A 16,924-nucleotide genomic window follows, 5' to 3' on the forward strand; every position below is an offset into this window, starting at 1 on the left:
GTATAATAAGTGATTGCAGCTTATTGCCTCAACTTAAAAAGACGAAAATGGAAAAGTTTACTCGCTGTCGAACGACGTTTGATACCATTTTTATTTGTCGTTTTTTGGCTGAAATTTTGTTGCACTGGTTATAATAATCTCTGATGACGTCATTTGAAGACATTCCCTCAGTGAATCCCCCCCCCCCCCCCCCCCCGGCTGAAGCAGGCTACAATAAATTCGAGCTCCCGCTAGTTGTTCGAGCGAGAAGTCTTCCGACGGAAGTCGGTTGTGTTTTTGAAACGACGACGCAATTTTTTTGGATCTTAATGACGATTGTTGAAAATATTTGCTAGGATATAACAGTTTGCTGTAGTCGTCATTACCAAAGCTTGATTTTCATGGCAGCAAGGACGTGTCTTCTATATAAGTTTTAAAAAGCGTACGTGCATGCTACAAGGCATCGAAAACCTATTTCATGCCTGCTGCGGGGAATCGTGAAAGCAGTTCAGTGTGGCTGTCTGACATGGTTCCGTGCTAAATGTACAGTTGGATAGCTTGATGTTGTAACAATTGGCAGTTTCAGATTGTTTTTTGACCGGATTTTTCCAATTCTCTTCTGCTTGAGTAAATGTACTACGTGAACAGAGATTCACTAGTCAATTTTTATTTTAAAGTTGCAACTTAGAATGTCCATTTGACTGTTTTACTGCAATATTTGAGGCATAAGTTGAGTTTTAAAGAGCAAGAATTACACATATATGTGTCCAAACAGATGAGAAATTGGGCAAGCATATGCTGTAGTATGCGTATCTATATGACATTCGTTTGTTAATTGATCAATTTTCCCGATTCCTCGTTGAAAAGGGGGTATCACCGGAAAAAAATGTTAAGCAATGTTTAAAACATGTTAAAAAAATCTTGCGAAACAGACGCAGCACTGATTATTACCAGATAACAGCAAAGAAATATCTGATGCGGATTTTTTTTAAAAAAAACAATCATTTTATTTGTTCTCCGAATGATTATACAGATTGATGTTAAGGTTTTACCGTTCCAGGCAGCGGAACTAGTATTTTTTGTCTCCGGTGAAGTTTTGAAAGGGTGAATATGATCTCGTCCAAGTTCAGTATATCCGATGTTGGTCAGTTGTTTGCTGTACATTCACATTTGGCAACAAAGCAGAAAGCTCTGGTAGTGATAGCACAATGAAAGATAGTCCATCATGAATATTTTCATGAAAACATCATGAGGATGGAAAGAAATACAAGAATTTTTTGCAACGACCAAATGTTTGTAAGCACATTTTGAATATGACCTTCATCTGTGTATCATTTTGAAAATTTTTTTCTGGGTGCAGTTCTGCTAACTTGTGAATCATCGTTTGCATTTATTGACCTTATCAACGTATATATATTTTAGTATTGTAATGCAAACAATTTTCCATCAATTTCAGATTGGATTGAGTTCCAGCTATCTGCATAGAATTCAAAATCTGTTGACGCGAATTACGACTTGTAGTCAGTTATTGTCTTCATCTGAAGAGCTTACAACCACTACAGTTAACGAAATACATTCATCAGAAGCAGCTTTTTCATGACCGTGGTTTGTTGTCGAGAAAACACGAGTTGTTTCAAGAGAAAGAGGACAACCAGTTGTAGTGTACCGGAGGACTTGGAGTCATCGCAAAACTCAAATAAACACTCATCAAATTTACAATTTGCCTGTTGCATCAAGTCGAATTGTTTTACAGATTTTAAAGTTTTGCATTATTTAATATCAATTGACAGCCTTAGATTAATTTTGAAAAGTAGTGATACATTTACAAGCTGCAGTGCTAACAAACAAGTTTTGTCAAGATGCCTCCTAAAAAGGGCAAGAAGAAAAACAACTTTGAGGAGGACTATTTCTTCGAGGATGCAGAAGCTACAGCGCCAGGAGCTGCCGCTAATCAGCTTAATGAAAAAGGAGACCCTACTGTGACAAATGGATCAAGTAAATTATTAAATTATTGCTTTTGTTTTTAATAGCCGCGAAGCGATAGCTGAGGCTATTATTTGCCTTCTCTTGTTAATAGCCGCCCTCATCTTCTCAGCCGGCTATTATTGCGCTCGTATTTTTTTTTACTTCGTCAAACTTTTTTTCGCTTTACCATTTTGCCGCTTTTTCGACATTTTGCGTGAAATCTTTTTTGACTTTAGGCTAGTTTCTCTCATTCTGCTAAAAGTGAATTTGAACATCAGTTGCTAAGCAAAGCAATTCAAAATGAACAGAGTGGGTATAAAAAATTGAAGTCAGAAATAGAAACGGGATAAACCCATAAAGCCCAATTTTAGATGCCCGCTATTTGAACGTCGTTCCTATAAGTCTTAGTTACCACCTCTAATGCTTATTGGTGTTGATAGTAGCCCCTGTAGCCTCTCTCTAAGAAACAGAAGTATGTTCAACTACAAAATGCCATCAAAATAAATCGGACTTAAAAAATATTTTTGTACAAAAATCTTTTTTTTAATATATTCTATTCGTTCAATCCCAATCATGCTTATTGGAATCAACGGCGGCTATTTTCCGGCAATCTGCCGGGTATGTTTTTTATTTCGTCAAGATTTTTGTTACGACCATATGACGTCATAACCACTTCTGCTTTTTGTTCATTCGTTCATGCAATTTCAAATTAATTGCGTGCGTGACGTCATTTTTCACTCTTGGTGGAGCTAGTTTTTTTGCTCATTCGCGTGATTAATTTTTTGGTCACACGTGACTTACCTCACTCTTAAAAATGACTTCCTCACTTTGAAATTGACTTTTCTTTGCTTTAATTCAAAGAGATAAGGTCAAATGAGTGCTTGTCACTCTACTTGAAGGTTATTTAAGAGCAGCAAATAGAAACAGCAATAAGTTTTACAGATCCTTATTCAAAATTTAACATCTCAGCGCTTAATGAAAAGAATAAATTTCTTTTTTGGTCTGCCTTTTTTACCTTCTGTTTGAGACTACAGATCTATGAAACTATTGCGGCTATTTTCTGGCAAATTGCCAGCTATGATTGAATATTTGCCCTGAACGGCTGTTAATGCCTTTTCAAACTATATTTGGAAACATCCTCGCGAAGACCATTTTCTCCAAAACTGATTAAAGAGTTATTTTGTTTATAACGAAAAAAGTGTTTGACTATAAGCATTTTTTTCCGTTGGAACATTTGACCTATTAGTAGTTCTTGAGGCTCTTACATTTGTGATGTTTGGAGAATGTGTTTTTAAGTTTTGGCACGTGTATTTCTGTGTATTTAGGATCCCAAATCGTGACAGCTATTAAGAAAAGTTCTCTTGCTGTCGAAATTTAGGGTTTCATTGTTTGAATTGTTATCCCTCTTGAGCTATGTCTGCATAATGGGAGAGAATTCTTTTGCTGAGAAAGAAGGTTGAGTTTCTTTGTGAGGCTCATTTTGTTTTTTTTACGACTCGAAGAAGAGTATTGGAGAAAGGTCTTTTTTAAATTGCTCTCGAAGAGAAGCAATTCTTCTAAAAGCGTATCTTTTTTACAACTTGAAGAGGATTATTGAGATTCTACAGGTTTTTACGACTCGATGAGGAGTATTGAGATTCTACAGGTTTTTTTTAGCTGAAGTCATGACTTGAAATTTGATTGTTACTATTGTTTTAGAACGTTGACTTCTGTTTTCAAACAACCGACTTGAAAAGTATCTTAGTTTGTAATGTACAGTAATTAAGAACTTATAGTAATATTCAAGGTGAAAAAGTCATTTAGTCAATTTTTGATCCTACATAAGTCCCTACAACCTATCTAACCTACCCCAACTAGCCCCCACAATTACCCCCCCCCCCCACACACACACACGCCTACTCGCACACCACACCTATCACCCCCCACCACAAACCTACCCCCCCCCCCCCACGCATGCGGACGTACATCCGAAGCTCCTTGTTTTATTTCACATAGTTTAAATACCGCCAAAATTGTATTATATTTAGTGTTTCGTTACTATCTTATTTAAAATTTCCTATGTTATTTTCACATGCTAATATTTTCATACTACCTTACCATAGCGGCAGCATCTATTTTATTGCAGAACTTAGGCAACGATGATGTGCAATCACTATATCCATCTTTCACGGCTCTAATACTTTATGCTGACTTCATTTAGTGGGCAGAGGTATAAAGTGCTGCGCTCAACTGGTTTCTTGACAATTCTGGCCAATAGATATTTTTATTTCAAAGTTCAAAGTGACATCAAAAGGAAGCTCAGCTGCAGTGGATTAATTTGTTCACAAGATTTTTCAAAATTTGTTTTGTAACTACTTTTCTCATGTGAATTATTGAAAAACAATCCGGAAAATGTTTAATATGACGATTTTTCGTTTATTTATTGTTGACTTGATTTTAGGCACAGGCAGTTTGTTTATTGTTTCGACCCCACCGTATTTCAAATAGGAAATTTTCCTTCTATCCGTTTTCAAGTTGCTATCGAGGTTTACAGTTTTATGAGCAAATGGCTGACTTCCGCCGTTTTTGTTAGCGTCCTTATTTATTTTCATAAATTTTGAGCAATCATGCTAAAAGTATGTTAAATTCATTAACAACAGTGGTTTTGATCTTACCTTTAAAGTTAGATGAAAGTTGCTAAACTGATTGATCTGACTTTTTGGCTAAATTTTGGACGATTTAGTTTTTATTCATAATGAAAAATGGCACCAAGTATGCTTCTTAAGCCCACTTCGTCTCAAATCTACTGGAACTACAGACTTAAAAAGTGCTGACATAAATAAAATTATTTTCGTAAACCGAGAGGATGGCTAGAACTAAAATGTTCTAGAACTAAAATTTTAACAGCTTTTCGCTAATTTAAATCGATTTATCCAAAATACATCAGGTTTTTTTGATATGTATATTTTTGGCGAAATTTGTGTTGCACTAAGAATTGGAACAATTTTGTATTTTTAAAAACGCTCATCATTAGGAAGTGTTGTTTAGGTCGCAACGGGATTCAGATTGTTTGGGGACGCTTTTTCAATTTTATTTGCAAAAGTACATTACGAACCTCCTTGTTTTCTTGCACATAGTTTAAATACTTCGATTTTTTTGATAGTATGGAATGAGTCTCGGTTAAATTTTGCGGTCCGTTTTGATTCACCTTCTATAATTTTTGTATAAATTTATGCCACGTCCTGTTTAGTTCGTTTTTGATCTTCTTCTTAAAAGTAAAAATGAGGAAACTTAAGTTGGTCTTCTGACGTTTTCAATTTGCTTTATTCTTTTGTGATAAAATTAATTAGCACAATTAAATATTTTTTTAAAAATCATTGGTGAGATGGCCGTTCTGCGATATTTCATTCTGACGTTGAATGCATTTTTATTAAGTAAATTTTTTCGTAACTATGCATCATAACTTTTAACTGTCCTAGTTTGAATGAAAACTGTGTACAGACATGAGTTTTTCGCGGACACAAAAATTGATTTTGGGCGGCGCTCAAACAAGATATATGCTTCTGTTTGACTGTGGTCTATTATGCGGCGCGGTACAACTAAGTATTACTACTAATAATAAGTGACTCGGTACTACTAATTTCTGTGATTACTAAGTAAATTCGTATTCTGATGTTTCGACTCATTTAGCAAACTGAGTTTGAATCATTGTGAAGTTTTTGAACTCTATCCTTTCTGGAGATTTTTTAAAAGAAAATATTATTATTTAAAATTTTTCAAGGCTGGGTTTGGTACCTTTAATGCGCCTAGTCTTTGAAGAATTCCATTATTGTGCGGGTTAGTTTTTATCGTTTTCCTCATTGTATTTTTGTGTTTTTAGTCGGTTTTATTTCGGTAGCTCAACAAATTTTTCTAATTTGTTGAGGCTTTGTGTGTGATGGCTCACTCAGAGCTTCATATGGACTTAATGTTTTATTGAGGTTTGCAAGCTGCTGTCATAAACTTTTTTGATGATAGTCAACGAAATTGATGATTATTTCGAATTGGTATCAGTTGACTTCAATTGGTTTCTAGAAAATGAGGACGGAGACAGCAATATGTCGGAGTCAACTCAGCCTTCCAAAAGTGCTTCCAAGAAAGCAGCCAAGGGTGGTAAGAAAAAGGCCAAGTTCGAAGATTTTGACGACTATTTCTTCGGAGATGATGATGCCGATGAGGCTAAGGAGAATCGTGACGAGACTGCTAATGCTGATGAAGTAAACAAAGAAGCAAAGTCTCAGAAGTCTTCTAGCCCGCCTGAAGAACCAAAAGAAGCAGGTGAGTTTGTTGCCTTGAGGTCATTTATAACTGAATTTATTTTAACTTCCTCCCTGACTTCTTTGAAATTCATCAATATTTTCAGATAAAAATTTAATTTCTAGAATTTTTTTGTAAAATAATAATAATAATAAAAAATTAATTGACAATTAACTTGGTTAACATAACGGTGGTTATCAATACAACCGTTATGAACCATCAATATTTATCTAAACCGAGTTTGTTGATATTTTTGTATAACAAGCTTGGTAAAAAGCAGTGTATAAGAATCATGCACCCAACTTGTCAATGAAAAATTAATGAATTGAAGTCATGGGATGTCGTGTTTACGAATTGAAACAGATTGTATCGAAATAGATTATTTCTAACCTTTTAAGCATATGAATTTCAGTTTGATAAATTAGCTGTTTCTTAGCTTTCCTACTGACGTTTGTTAACCTATTGACCACTTTTGCTGCAGAAATTTTGGACACACACTAGCAAGGTCTCGTATGGCTTGCTCTCTTATTTCATCAAGTTTTTTATTTCAGATGTTGAGCAGATATCTGACCAGAATTTTTTCTTTGTGAAGCAAGTTTTTGAAATGTGTACGATGAAGTAGACAGAGAAGTGGATAAACCAATAATGGCACCATCAAACACAATTTGTAACATGAACATTAGCCCTGTTGGTGTAGTGATTTTTTGTCTCACCGTTTGACTTCTTGATCAATCAAAGTTGTTTGGGTGCTGTTGGTTTTCGTAATGCAGTTTTTTTATCATATTTTTGGCGTCTGTTCTACTTGAGTTTTGACCCGCAGAACGGATAAAACCCGAGCGTATTGAGTCCCTGTGCAGCTCGGTTTTAGTTTTTGTAGTCTCGTAGTGTAATGTTCAACAAAGCTCTTATGAGAGCTAAATTCATGATCTGTTGGTCTAGAAATTTGAACAACCACGCCGACGAGTGTTTTCACATCTGTTTTTTGCGCATCAGTTTTATTGTCCAAATTTTTGAAGGGCACCATTAATTTTGAGTTTTCATTACAATTTTTTTTGTCTGCACAAAAAAATAGGAATTTACATCAATCTACGCTTGAGGTACAAAATTAGTTTGGATTTTAATTGAAGTTTTTTTTCTTTATATACTTTATATCAAAAGTTATGCTGCCACTTTTATACTTTTGATGAAATCATGAAAAAATTGGAGGAATAATTACATGCCCAATAAGTTCCATACTTGTCAACAAATTTCTTTGTAATCAAATTTTTTGACGTGTTTTAGCGGCTTTTTTACGTACCTTCTACAGAAATTCAGAGAAATTTGCCGAATTTTTCACGGAAATTTGGCTGCAGAAATAAATTGGAGAATTCTTCTAGAAGTATGCTAGACATTCAAAAATTGAGGGATTTTAATTAGTTTTCTTTTCGTTCCAAGGGAAAATTTCGGTTGCTGCTTTTTACGTTTGATAGAACAAATTAAAATAACACTTGTAAAACTTCTAGCATCTTTTCCGTTTGTGGCCCTCCCCAGTATGTTATGCAACCCGTTACTGGGCACTTGCCATTACATAGTAAATCATTGTAAAAACATGGCACGCGTGTCGGGGGGGGGGTGCAATTAATATGCACCCACTAAGCTGGGGGATGCACAATCGGAAAAGATCCAACATCTACTATTGTAAAACACCTACAACAACTTGATACTTGTTTTTAATAGCCGAGAAGCTATAGCGGCTAATATTGGGGACATCGTGTTTTTTTAAATTCATTGTCTCTATCGATGATTTTTAAACCTGACTTCTTGGAATTGAGTTTTTCAATGACTTCAGTGACTTCTACTGCTTTGCAGTTAACATTTGTGTGCGTGACGTCATTTCTGTTATTAGATCAATTGTGTGACTTACCTCACTCGAAAAAAATGACATCTGAACTCACTTATGGAACTTTAAGTGTTATGAACATTTACTAGTTAAAGATCAATAGTGCGCATCTAAGTAGTGCCAAACCTATATGCCCCACTTCTTGATTATTAGACTTGAGTTTTTGATTTCGAACATCAATTTTGTAAAAGCTCTTTTAGGTCTTTTTTTCCTTATAGACCGTATATGTAATAAAATTGACTGTCCAAATATAACCCAAAAAGTCTAGTGGTCTGTTAAAGGACAGGTGGTCAATCTGTCTATCTTATTTCTGGAGTTGTTTCACTTCCATGGAAGGCTACAAGCGTGTATCGATGCTTTTTTTTGGAAGTCTGCTGGCTGTGTTCAGAAATAACCACTTTACGCATAATTATTGGCTAGTCACATTGAAAGTCTCGCATATTCCTTGGTCTCTTATTTATTACCCATATATTGAGCAGATTTTTGACCAGAATTATGTTATCTTTATAAAGCTAAATTACTCAATTTGACCTTTGATCAGTTTTGAACTGCATATTTGCCATTTGACTGCAACTCGAAGCAATTATTTTAAACGTGTTTTTCAAATTTTTGCTTGAACGATTTGCGCGTTTGTTCTAGAACATTCTCTGACTTCTCAAGTCTCAAGTGGCTTCTTCACGCTTGTCCTCTTCGTGTTTGATTGATCTCGATTGCTCACAAATTAATGTTTGCTGCTAAAATAAAAGCGATTGTATCATTGGAGATACAAGGGTATGATAGCCGAGTGGTTTAATGTTTCTGTCGAGTACTCCGGAGGTCGGGGAGTTGGAATGCTTTCCCTTTTCGCAGCCATGAAAAATTATCTAGGCTACATCCCCAGAAATATACTGCCCGCCTGTATTTCGAGATCATATTGGTCCGTTATTGGTCGGTTTGTTTTGACCTGCGACCTGCAGAAGGGCTTTATATCCGAGCGCATTGAATCCCTGTACAGCTCGATGAAAGTTTTTGTAGACGTCAATATGTTTTAGAGCATAATCCGTTTTGAGTTTTTGGTTGTTAGCTTTTGGCTGCACGAATAATTGGAGGTTTTCCATCATTTTATGCCATAGCTTAAAAAGTAATGTTTAGGATTTCAAATACAATTTTTGATCTATTGAAAAAAATTGTATTGCTACTTTTATACCTTTGATGAAATCATGAAAAAAAGTTTGAGGGAATTAGAAACCTAAGAAGTTTCATACATTTAAACAAAATTCAAATTTTTCTTAAATGTTTGGATTCACAGAGAATTTCGTTTTTTTTGTCATGCAGATGAAAAACAGTGCAATAATTAGTCGGCTGTTAATGAACGATTGATATGAAAAAAGCAATTTAATACGGCAACAATGTGATACCGGAGAACTTCGTTATGAAAAAGCACTTAAAGCTGAAATTTGTCGACTGTTGTTGAGTCTACTTACATTTTTGTGTTTCATGCATTTTTAATTGCTCTCAAAAGAAGTTTGTAGCAATATTAGTCCTATGGTTTTTTATGTGATTTTTCGTCTGACCCATTTGAGTTTTAGTCCTCAAAAATGGGATAAAGGTAGCGCTTGGAGGGCATTAAGTGGCCGAGAAGCTCTCTTATAGCCGTAAACCTTACACCAACCATCCTTTCTTAGTCTTAAAGGTTTGACCCACCCTGTCATTCCCCCGCCCCTCAGTCACCCCAACCCCCTCCCCCAAAAGCCCCATCACTTGACCCCCCCCCCCCCCCCCAACGCTTGACCCCCCTCGCTCCGCTCACACCCAACTGATGCATCCCTAAGCCCCAGCTGGCTACTACCGAAGCCCACCGATCGGCAGTCGTTTCAGAGCAATTCGCCCGAAGTTAGTCGGTTGTTCTTTTTTTTACTGTTGAGACCGTTTTATATCGGAGTTAGTCTAACCTCTTTTTTAAAGGCTGAATGGCGCACCAAAGTTTCTTCAAAAGTGAGCTGGAACACAGCTGCGAAAAACTAAATGTTGGAAAGATTTAAAATAGGAAGCATCGGATAATTAGAAGTTGGCGAATTGGATGATTAAGCAAGTTTGACTGCGCTTTTGTCGATTACATCAAGAAACGTGACATAGTTCATACAGTTTCCGATATCAAACACAAATGTGGTAGTTTTTTCAGTAATTAGTGGAAACAATTTTATTTTCTTAACTTTTTATAGCTGCGAAGCTGTAAGCTGAGCGTAGCTATATTGCGGTGCTCTTGGTTCTTACGACTCGAAGAGGAGTATTGAGATTCTGCAGGTTTTTTAAAGCAGAAAGCAAGTTTGTTCATGACTTGAATTTTGACTTCTTTCTGTTCGACCATTAACCTCCGTTTTTGATTGTTGACTTCTGTTTTCGAACATTGGACTTTAACAGTAGCTTCTTTTGTAATGTATAGTAATTAGGAACTGCTCATGATGTTCAAGGTGAAGAGGTCATTTTGAGATTTTTCGTATAAAAGTCACCCCTAATTATCTAAATTACATCGCACAAACCCCCCACCACCTATCTACCCCCCCCCCCACCACCACCTATCTACCCCCACTTCCAACACCTACCTACCCCCCCCCCCTCCCCACCGCCCCCCGCACCCCCCCCCCCCCAAAAAAAAATCCACCATCTACCCCTACCCCCTCCCTTCACCTAACTACCCCCAACTATCCCAGCACTACCCACCTCCCCAACCTAGCTACCCACCCACCCCACCTAGCTCTCCCCGCACCTAAAAAATTGTCGGAATTTTTAAAACACTTGAATGTGGTTTGTTGGGCTACTTTTGTTTTTTCTCTTGTCTATCTCGATGTATTGATTTCGGTAAGATTAGGTTAGAGATTATAGTGCACGACGATTCGAGTCGTTTCCGGTATTTTACCGGCTATGTTTTTTTGTTTCGTCGTTTGACGCTCCATTTTCGTTTTACATTTGTTCTAGAACATTCTGGCTCGTCACTGCTTAAATGGTTTTTTCGCGCTTGATTTCACGCTTTCTGTGTGACCTAAATAGCGGTTATTCACAAGTTGTCTGATGCTTAAACAAAGTTGATTGTAAGTAAAAGATTGTATGGTCCGACTGCCGAGTGGTTAAGGAGACTGGCTGTTAATCAGATCGGCCGTTCGAGCCGAGGCAGTGAAACATTTTTTGCACCCAAAAACAACCTCCTTTGAATTAAAATTGTAAGTTTTATAGGCGGCGGCGATAACTTCTATCAACTCATTTCTGTATCTTATTCCATCTGTATTTTACTGCACGCAAGTCTATTTTGCAGCTATTCCGGCAATCTGCCGGCTATGTTTTGTATAGTTTTCTTTAAAAGGAACTAAAATTCTGATATAATGGGGGTCAGAATATCGAATTTTGATTTTACAGAGATCTTTAATTGTAGTTTACCAACAGAGCACAACAATAAAATTGTCAAATTGCTTTTCAGAGTCAATTAATTTGGAGGACGAATTCGAATCAAAGGGACCGCCGAAGAAAGCAAATAAGGCTGATAAGAAAAAGAAAAACAAGAAAGGTCAACAAGATGATTTCTTTTGGGAAAACGAGGAAGCTGAAGCTCCTCCAGCAGAGGAAGCAGCAAGCGGCGAAAATATTTCAAAACCTAATAAGAAGGCAAATGAGAAACCAAAGCCTGGGGAAAAAGTGAAGCCAGTTGGAGATTCGGACGATAATGATGATGGCGATGAGTCCTCGACGTTTAAGAAGAAAGACGCGAAGAGCACAGCTGAGAAGAAAGCAGAGAAAAAGAAGAGAGACGCAGAGAAAAGGAGACTGGAGCGACAGAAAGAAGAAGAGAGGCTACAAAAACTTGCAGACCAACAGGCCAAACAGGTATTGAATTGCGTTATTTTGATCTTAAAATGTTTTTGCATGTCTCTATATGCTACTTTTTTTTTGCTTGACCCTAAAAACCTAGGAATGTAAGTTAAACGTTACTTGTAGTGACAAGGAAAGAATGACTTTTAGGATCTCAGGAAGGAGTTCGAAATTTTGGTCGGTTGACGCATACAATTTTCGGGCCATTGTACGAACAGTCCATTGTCTTAAGACCATTATAAATTGAGAAAGAAAAGATCGAATAGCAAAAACAAAATGCGGTTTTGAGTCTCGTGTTGAAATTGTATTGCTGCAATTACAAAAACGAAGCTCAAGTTTCAATCGGATTGTGTTCTAGGAAGAGAAAGAGAAGGCGAAAAGAGCAGCAGCTGAAGAAGCAGAGCAGAGTGCTGCAACCACTGCTGTCGATCCAGCGGTTGGTGCTGTGCCAACTGAACCCGGGGATGAAGAGGGCCCTGGAAAGGGAGCTGCGGGCAAACAGGGCAAGAAGAAGGAAAAAGGCGGCAAGGGTGGATTAGGTGCTGCCGCTAAGAAGGCTCTTCAGGAGGAATTGGACCGTAAGAAGGCGGAAGAGGAAAGAATCAGGAAAGAAGAGGAAGAAAAGCTGCGGATAGCCGAGGAGATGAAACGACAACAGGAGGAGAAAGAAAGGTTGGATGAACAAACTATTTAAATGAACAATTTCTAATTGCATTTCTGATTTGATGAACAATTTCTAATTCCATTTCTGAGTGAATCAAAATGATTTCCGAGTGAGTGCATAATGTAGATCTCGGTCCATCCTGTATTCATCAAAGAAAAATATATTATAAAGTAATTTAGGTTCACCTTTTAAAGTAATTATAGCAAAAGATGGGATAGTTTGTTTCCGTGGTCAGTATACTTCTACACATTCCCTTTTTGTGTAAATATTTCGTAGATTTTGCCGATTTTAGGAACAATATTGCTCTTTTTAGGTTGGAGAAAGAACGAAAGGAGAAGAAAAAGCAGCGAAAGAAGGAGGAAATTGCGAAACAGAAGGCGGATGGAACTTATCTGACCAAATCGCAGAAAGAGGAGAAAGCACGACTGGAAGCAGCGAGACAAATGTTCTTACAAAGCGGTAATGTTAAAATCGCAGCTCTTGAAAAACAGCAGGAAACAGCTGATGGAAAGGAAAACAATAACAACAACAAAAACAGACAGAACAACCAGTTTCTGGCCCAGAAAAAGAAGCCAGGCAAGGGACAGAAAGAGAAGGAGGATAAATTAATCGAAGAACAGAAAGCAGCGGAAGAGTTGAAGCTGAAAGAAATTGAAGAAGCCAAAAAGAAGGAACCCGAAGTTGTGGACAACTGGGAAGACCAGAGCGAAGATGAAGATTGGGAGAAGATGGATGAAAAGGATGGTGATGATATTAGCGAGAAGGGTTCTGATGAACTATCATCAAAACAGTCGCAACAGGATAAAGTTGAAGCCCTGACTAATGGTTTGAAAGCTGTCAAGTTGGAGAACGGTCAGGTCCCGTCGAAAGAAGAGCCAGTTGAAGACAGTGAAAGCAGTGATGATGAGTCGAGGTTAAGCATTCGAACTATTTTATCAATTTTCTTTGAAATAACGATTTTATATTGGTTTCCATCAACCGTTATATAATATATTTCGCCCACAAAAAGTTTCTAAGCTGCTCCCCCTCTAAATTAAATTGCTCTGCCTATCATTCGCGAGCAATTCTTTTGACGTTGATGGGTTTATATTTTAATTGTGTCACGACACAACTATGTAGTGAACAACTATTCGCGATTACTTTACGTATGTTCTTCAGTTCAAAAGGGTTTCAAATGTGTTGGACATAATTACTTGTCTTCGACTATGTTTTAGTAAAATAACTGATAAATAGCTCTCAAATAAAGTTTGTAGCAATTATATCAGTCCTGCTGGTATTTTGATGCAATTATTCGCTTGACCCTTTTAACTTTTTGTCCTCCGAAACTAACTGTTCGCGAGTCGTTTGAGAGCAATTCTACTGACTTTAGTAGATAATGTTTACATGCTCTCAATTAACTTTGTGTTTTGATCTGAAATGAAGGTTATAGCAATCTTATTGGTGATGTCGGCCTGTTTAATTGCTATCAAACGAAGTTGGTAGCAATTTATGCGATTTTTGGTTGATCGATTTTGTTTACTGACCTTTTGGCTGTTCAAGTTCACGCTTTTGACTGCTCGACTTCTTGATGTTTGCCTGATCTAAACTGATCTCATTTGGAATTTAAAGTGCCAACTTAAATGGCAGCGTTTTTACTAAAATTGATCGAAAATGTGCCAAAATCGTCTTCAGTTTCCATTCAAAATCTTCCTACATCAATTAAGAGCTCAAATAACATTTTTAAAATGCTGGAATAACATTTGAGACCTGGAATTAAATCTTTTGTGGCCCTTATTGAATTAATTGCACCGCTACAATATAACCAAGCTCCATCTGTTGTTCCAGTGCAATTCGTCCGACTGCTGTCTGTTTGGTTTTTTCGATACAATATTGATGACTTGTCATAGCTTCATAAACCTCATAGCAGTAGTCCGCTATTGAACAACTTGTAGCACAACTTCAGACACCTCATAGCTGAAATCGATTTATTGATCGGTACAAAGGGATAGATAAATTTGTTTTTTTTGGCTTCCTTTGGTTTTATAACTCAGAGGCGTTATGGCTACCTTCTGTTTTTAATCTGTGACTTTTGTGGCCAAATTTGTTGGGTGGGCACCTGAAAATTGAAGAACAGAAGAGGCGGGCCAGATTGTGTACTTTATTCATGCCTTCTGCGAGTGCTACAAACGAGCAAATTTTTCCTTCCAATGGGATAACTTCAAAGCAAATTTGTTTTTATAGCTGCGAAGCTGTAAGCTGAGCGTAGCTATATTGCGGTGCTCTCGGTTTTTTTTTTGTTTCGTCGTCTGACGCTTCATTTTCGTTTTACATTTGTTCTAGAACATTCTGTCTCGTCACTGCTTAAATGACTTTTTCGCGCTTGATTTCACGCTTTCTGCGTGACCTAAATTGCCGTTATTCAGAAACAGAATCTGTTCCTAAAACAAAGTTGATTGTAAGAAAACAGATTGTGTGGTCCGACAGCCGAGTGGTTAAAGCGACTGGCTGTTAATCCGGAGATCGCCGGTTCGAGACGCGACAGGGAAACTTTTTTTGCACCCAAAAACAACCTCCTTTGAAATAAACTTGTAAGTTTTATAGGCGGCGGCGATAACTATTATCAACTCACTTCTGTATCTTTTTCGACCTGTATTTTACGGCACGCAAGTCTATTTCGCAGCTATTCCGGCAATCTGCCGGCTATGTTTTTTAATAGCAGACGTCAGCCTCTCAAACGGCTATTAATTAGGCGCCTTCCTTTTCTTACAATTCAAAGAAATTGAATTGTATTGGGGTGCTGTCTTTTTTTAAGATCTGTTCACACGTTTTCATGATTTTTGAAGGCAAATTGGAGTAGTGATTTTGGTCACGCCGAAACAAGAAGTGGAGCGGAAAAGCGAGTGGTTTTGCGGCGTGGGTTTTTTCGCTCTAATATTAAAGTAGAGTGAGAAAACGGTGTTTGAACAAAAATTTGCTTTCTCGCTACTGGCTTTTTGTTCACATGCGGCAATTTCACTTATTTTACACTTATGATTCTACTCTGATTTTACACTTTGATTTTACTTTTTTTTCAATTTTTTGGATCGGATTTTTTAAATGACTTTCTCAATCCATTCATAGTTCATTCTAGTCCTAATTTTTTGTTTCAACTAAATTTCCATTTCTTGCTAGTGGTTTTTTTGTTCACATGAGGCATTTTGACATTGTTTTTCTGTTTTTTTAATTTTTTTGATCTGATTTTAAGAGGGTTTTTCCAATTCGCTCATAGTCCGTTTTAGGTCTAGATGTTTGTTTAGTCAAAGAAAATTCTTTGAATTGTGCGTCAGGACTTGTCCTGCTATGTTTTTTTTTTAATTCGCTTTACCTTTTGTTCACATGAGGCATTTTGACATTGTTTTTCTGTTTTTTTTTAAATTTTTTTGATCTGATTTTAAGAGGGTTTTTCCAATTCACTCATAGTCCGTTTTAGGTCTAGATGTTTGTTTAGTCAAAGAAAATTCTTTGAATTGTGCGTCAGGACTTGTCCTGCTATGTTTTTTTAATCCGCTTTACCTTTTGATCACGTTTTTCGTTTGACTTCTGACTTACCTCAATCACTGTTTCAACTGAATTGTTTTTAAATGCATTCACTCAATGAATTATGCAACATAGTGAATACAGTCAAGGTCAAAAGAGCAAAATCAAAAATCAAATGCGATAAAGTCAAGTCATTGAGTCAGTGAGTGAGGAATAGGTTATCAAAGTTCATTAGAGTGTTTGCTAGATGACACTGGTAATAAGCTTATTAGCTTTCAGTTTAGAAGCTGAGTTAAGTATAGTTTTAGAATCCAACTGAAACTGCAGGCCGAATTAGAACACTTCTTGACACTGAAAAAATAGAAATTGGGTCATTTTATCTCCTCTTTTTTCTTTCTCTGGTTCAATCCCGATGTGCATCAAGCGCGTCAACGGTGGCTATTTTCTGACAATCTGCCGGCTATGTTTTAAATTTGATTGCTCTCACACAAAGTTTGTGGCAATTAATTTAAACGTGTTTGTTTTGTGCAAAAATGTTTTGCTTGAATGTTTTCTGGAACATTTTTTCATTTCACTTCCTGACTGACTTATTCACGCTTGACTTTCAAAGGTTTTTTGAGTGATTTGAATTGCTAGCATTTTGAAAATGTCTGCCAAAAGAAAACTGATTGTGAGAAATGACTGTAAATATCCCGTGTAGCGTAGAGTTTAGTAACCCGACTCTCATGCACATTGAGTCCCACCCTGGTCCGAATTTTTCGCACCATAGAATTTTCTCTAACCTATTCCTACTTCTACATTGTTTGCCTCACCAGTTTGTCAGACGT

The 16,924-nt window shown here is 37.0% G+C and overlaps 1 protein-coding gene across 1 annotated transcript in view; it reads left to right on the top strand.

The window, feature by feature from the left end:
* The window catches only part of LOC142334707 (eukaryotic translation initiation factor 5B-like), a 39,467-nt gene that overhangs the window by 235 nt on the left and 22,308 nt on the right, over positions 1-16,924 (top strand). Inside the window, exons 2-6 of the mRNA XM_075382951.1 lie at positions 1,436-1,974; positions 5,998-6,240; positions 11,550-11,953; positions 12,297-12,610; positions 12,916-13,515. Coding sequence (XP_075239066.1) covers positions 1,839-1,974; positions 5,998-6,240; positions 11,550-11,953; positions 12,297-12,610; positions 12,916-13,515 — 1,697 coding nt within the window. The 5' untranslated portion in view covers positions 1,436-1,838. The remainder of the gene's footprint in view (positions 1-1,435; positions 1,975-5,997; positions 6,241-11,549; positions 11,954-12,296; positions 12,611-12,915; positions 13,516-16,924) is intronic.

Source organism: Convolutriloba macropyga, chromosome 2 (assembly GCF_964194025.1).
Source record: "Convolutriloba macropyga chromosome 2, txConMacr16.3, whole genome shotgun sequence".
Taxonomy (NCBI): Eukaryota; Metazoa; Xenacoelomorpha; order Acoela; family Convolutidae; genus Convolutriloba; species Convolutriloba macropyga.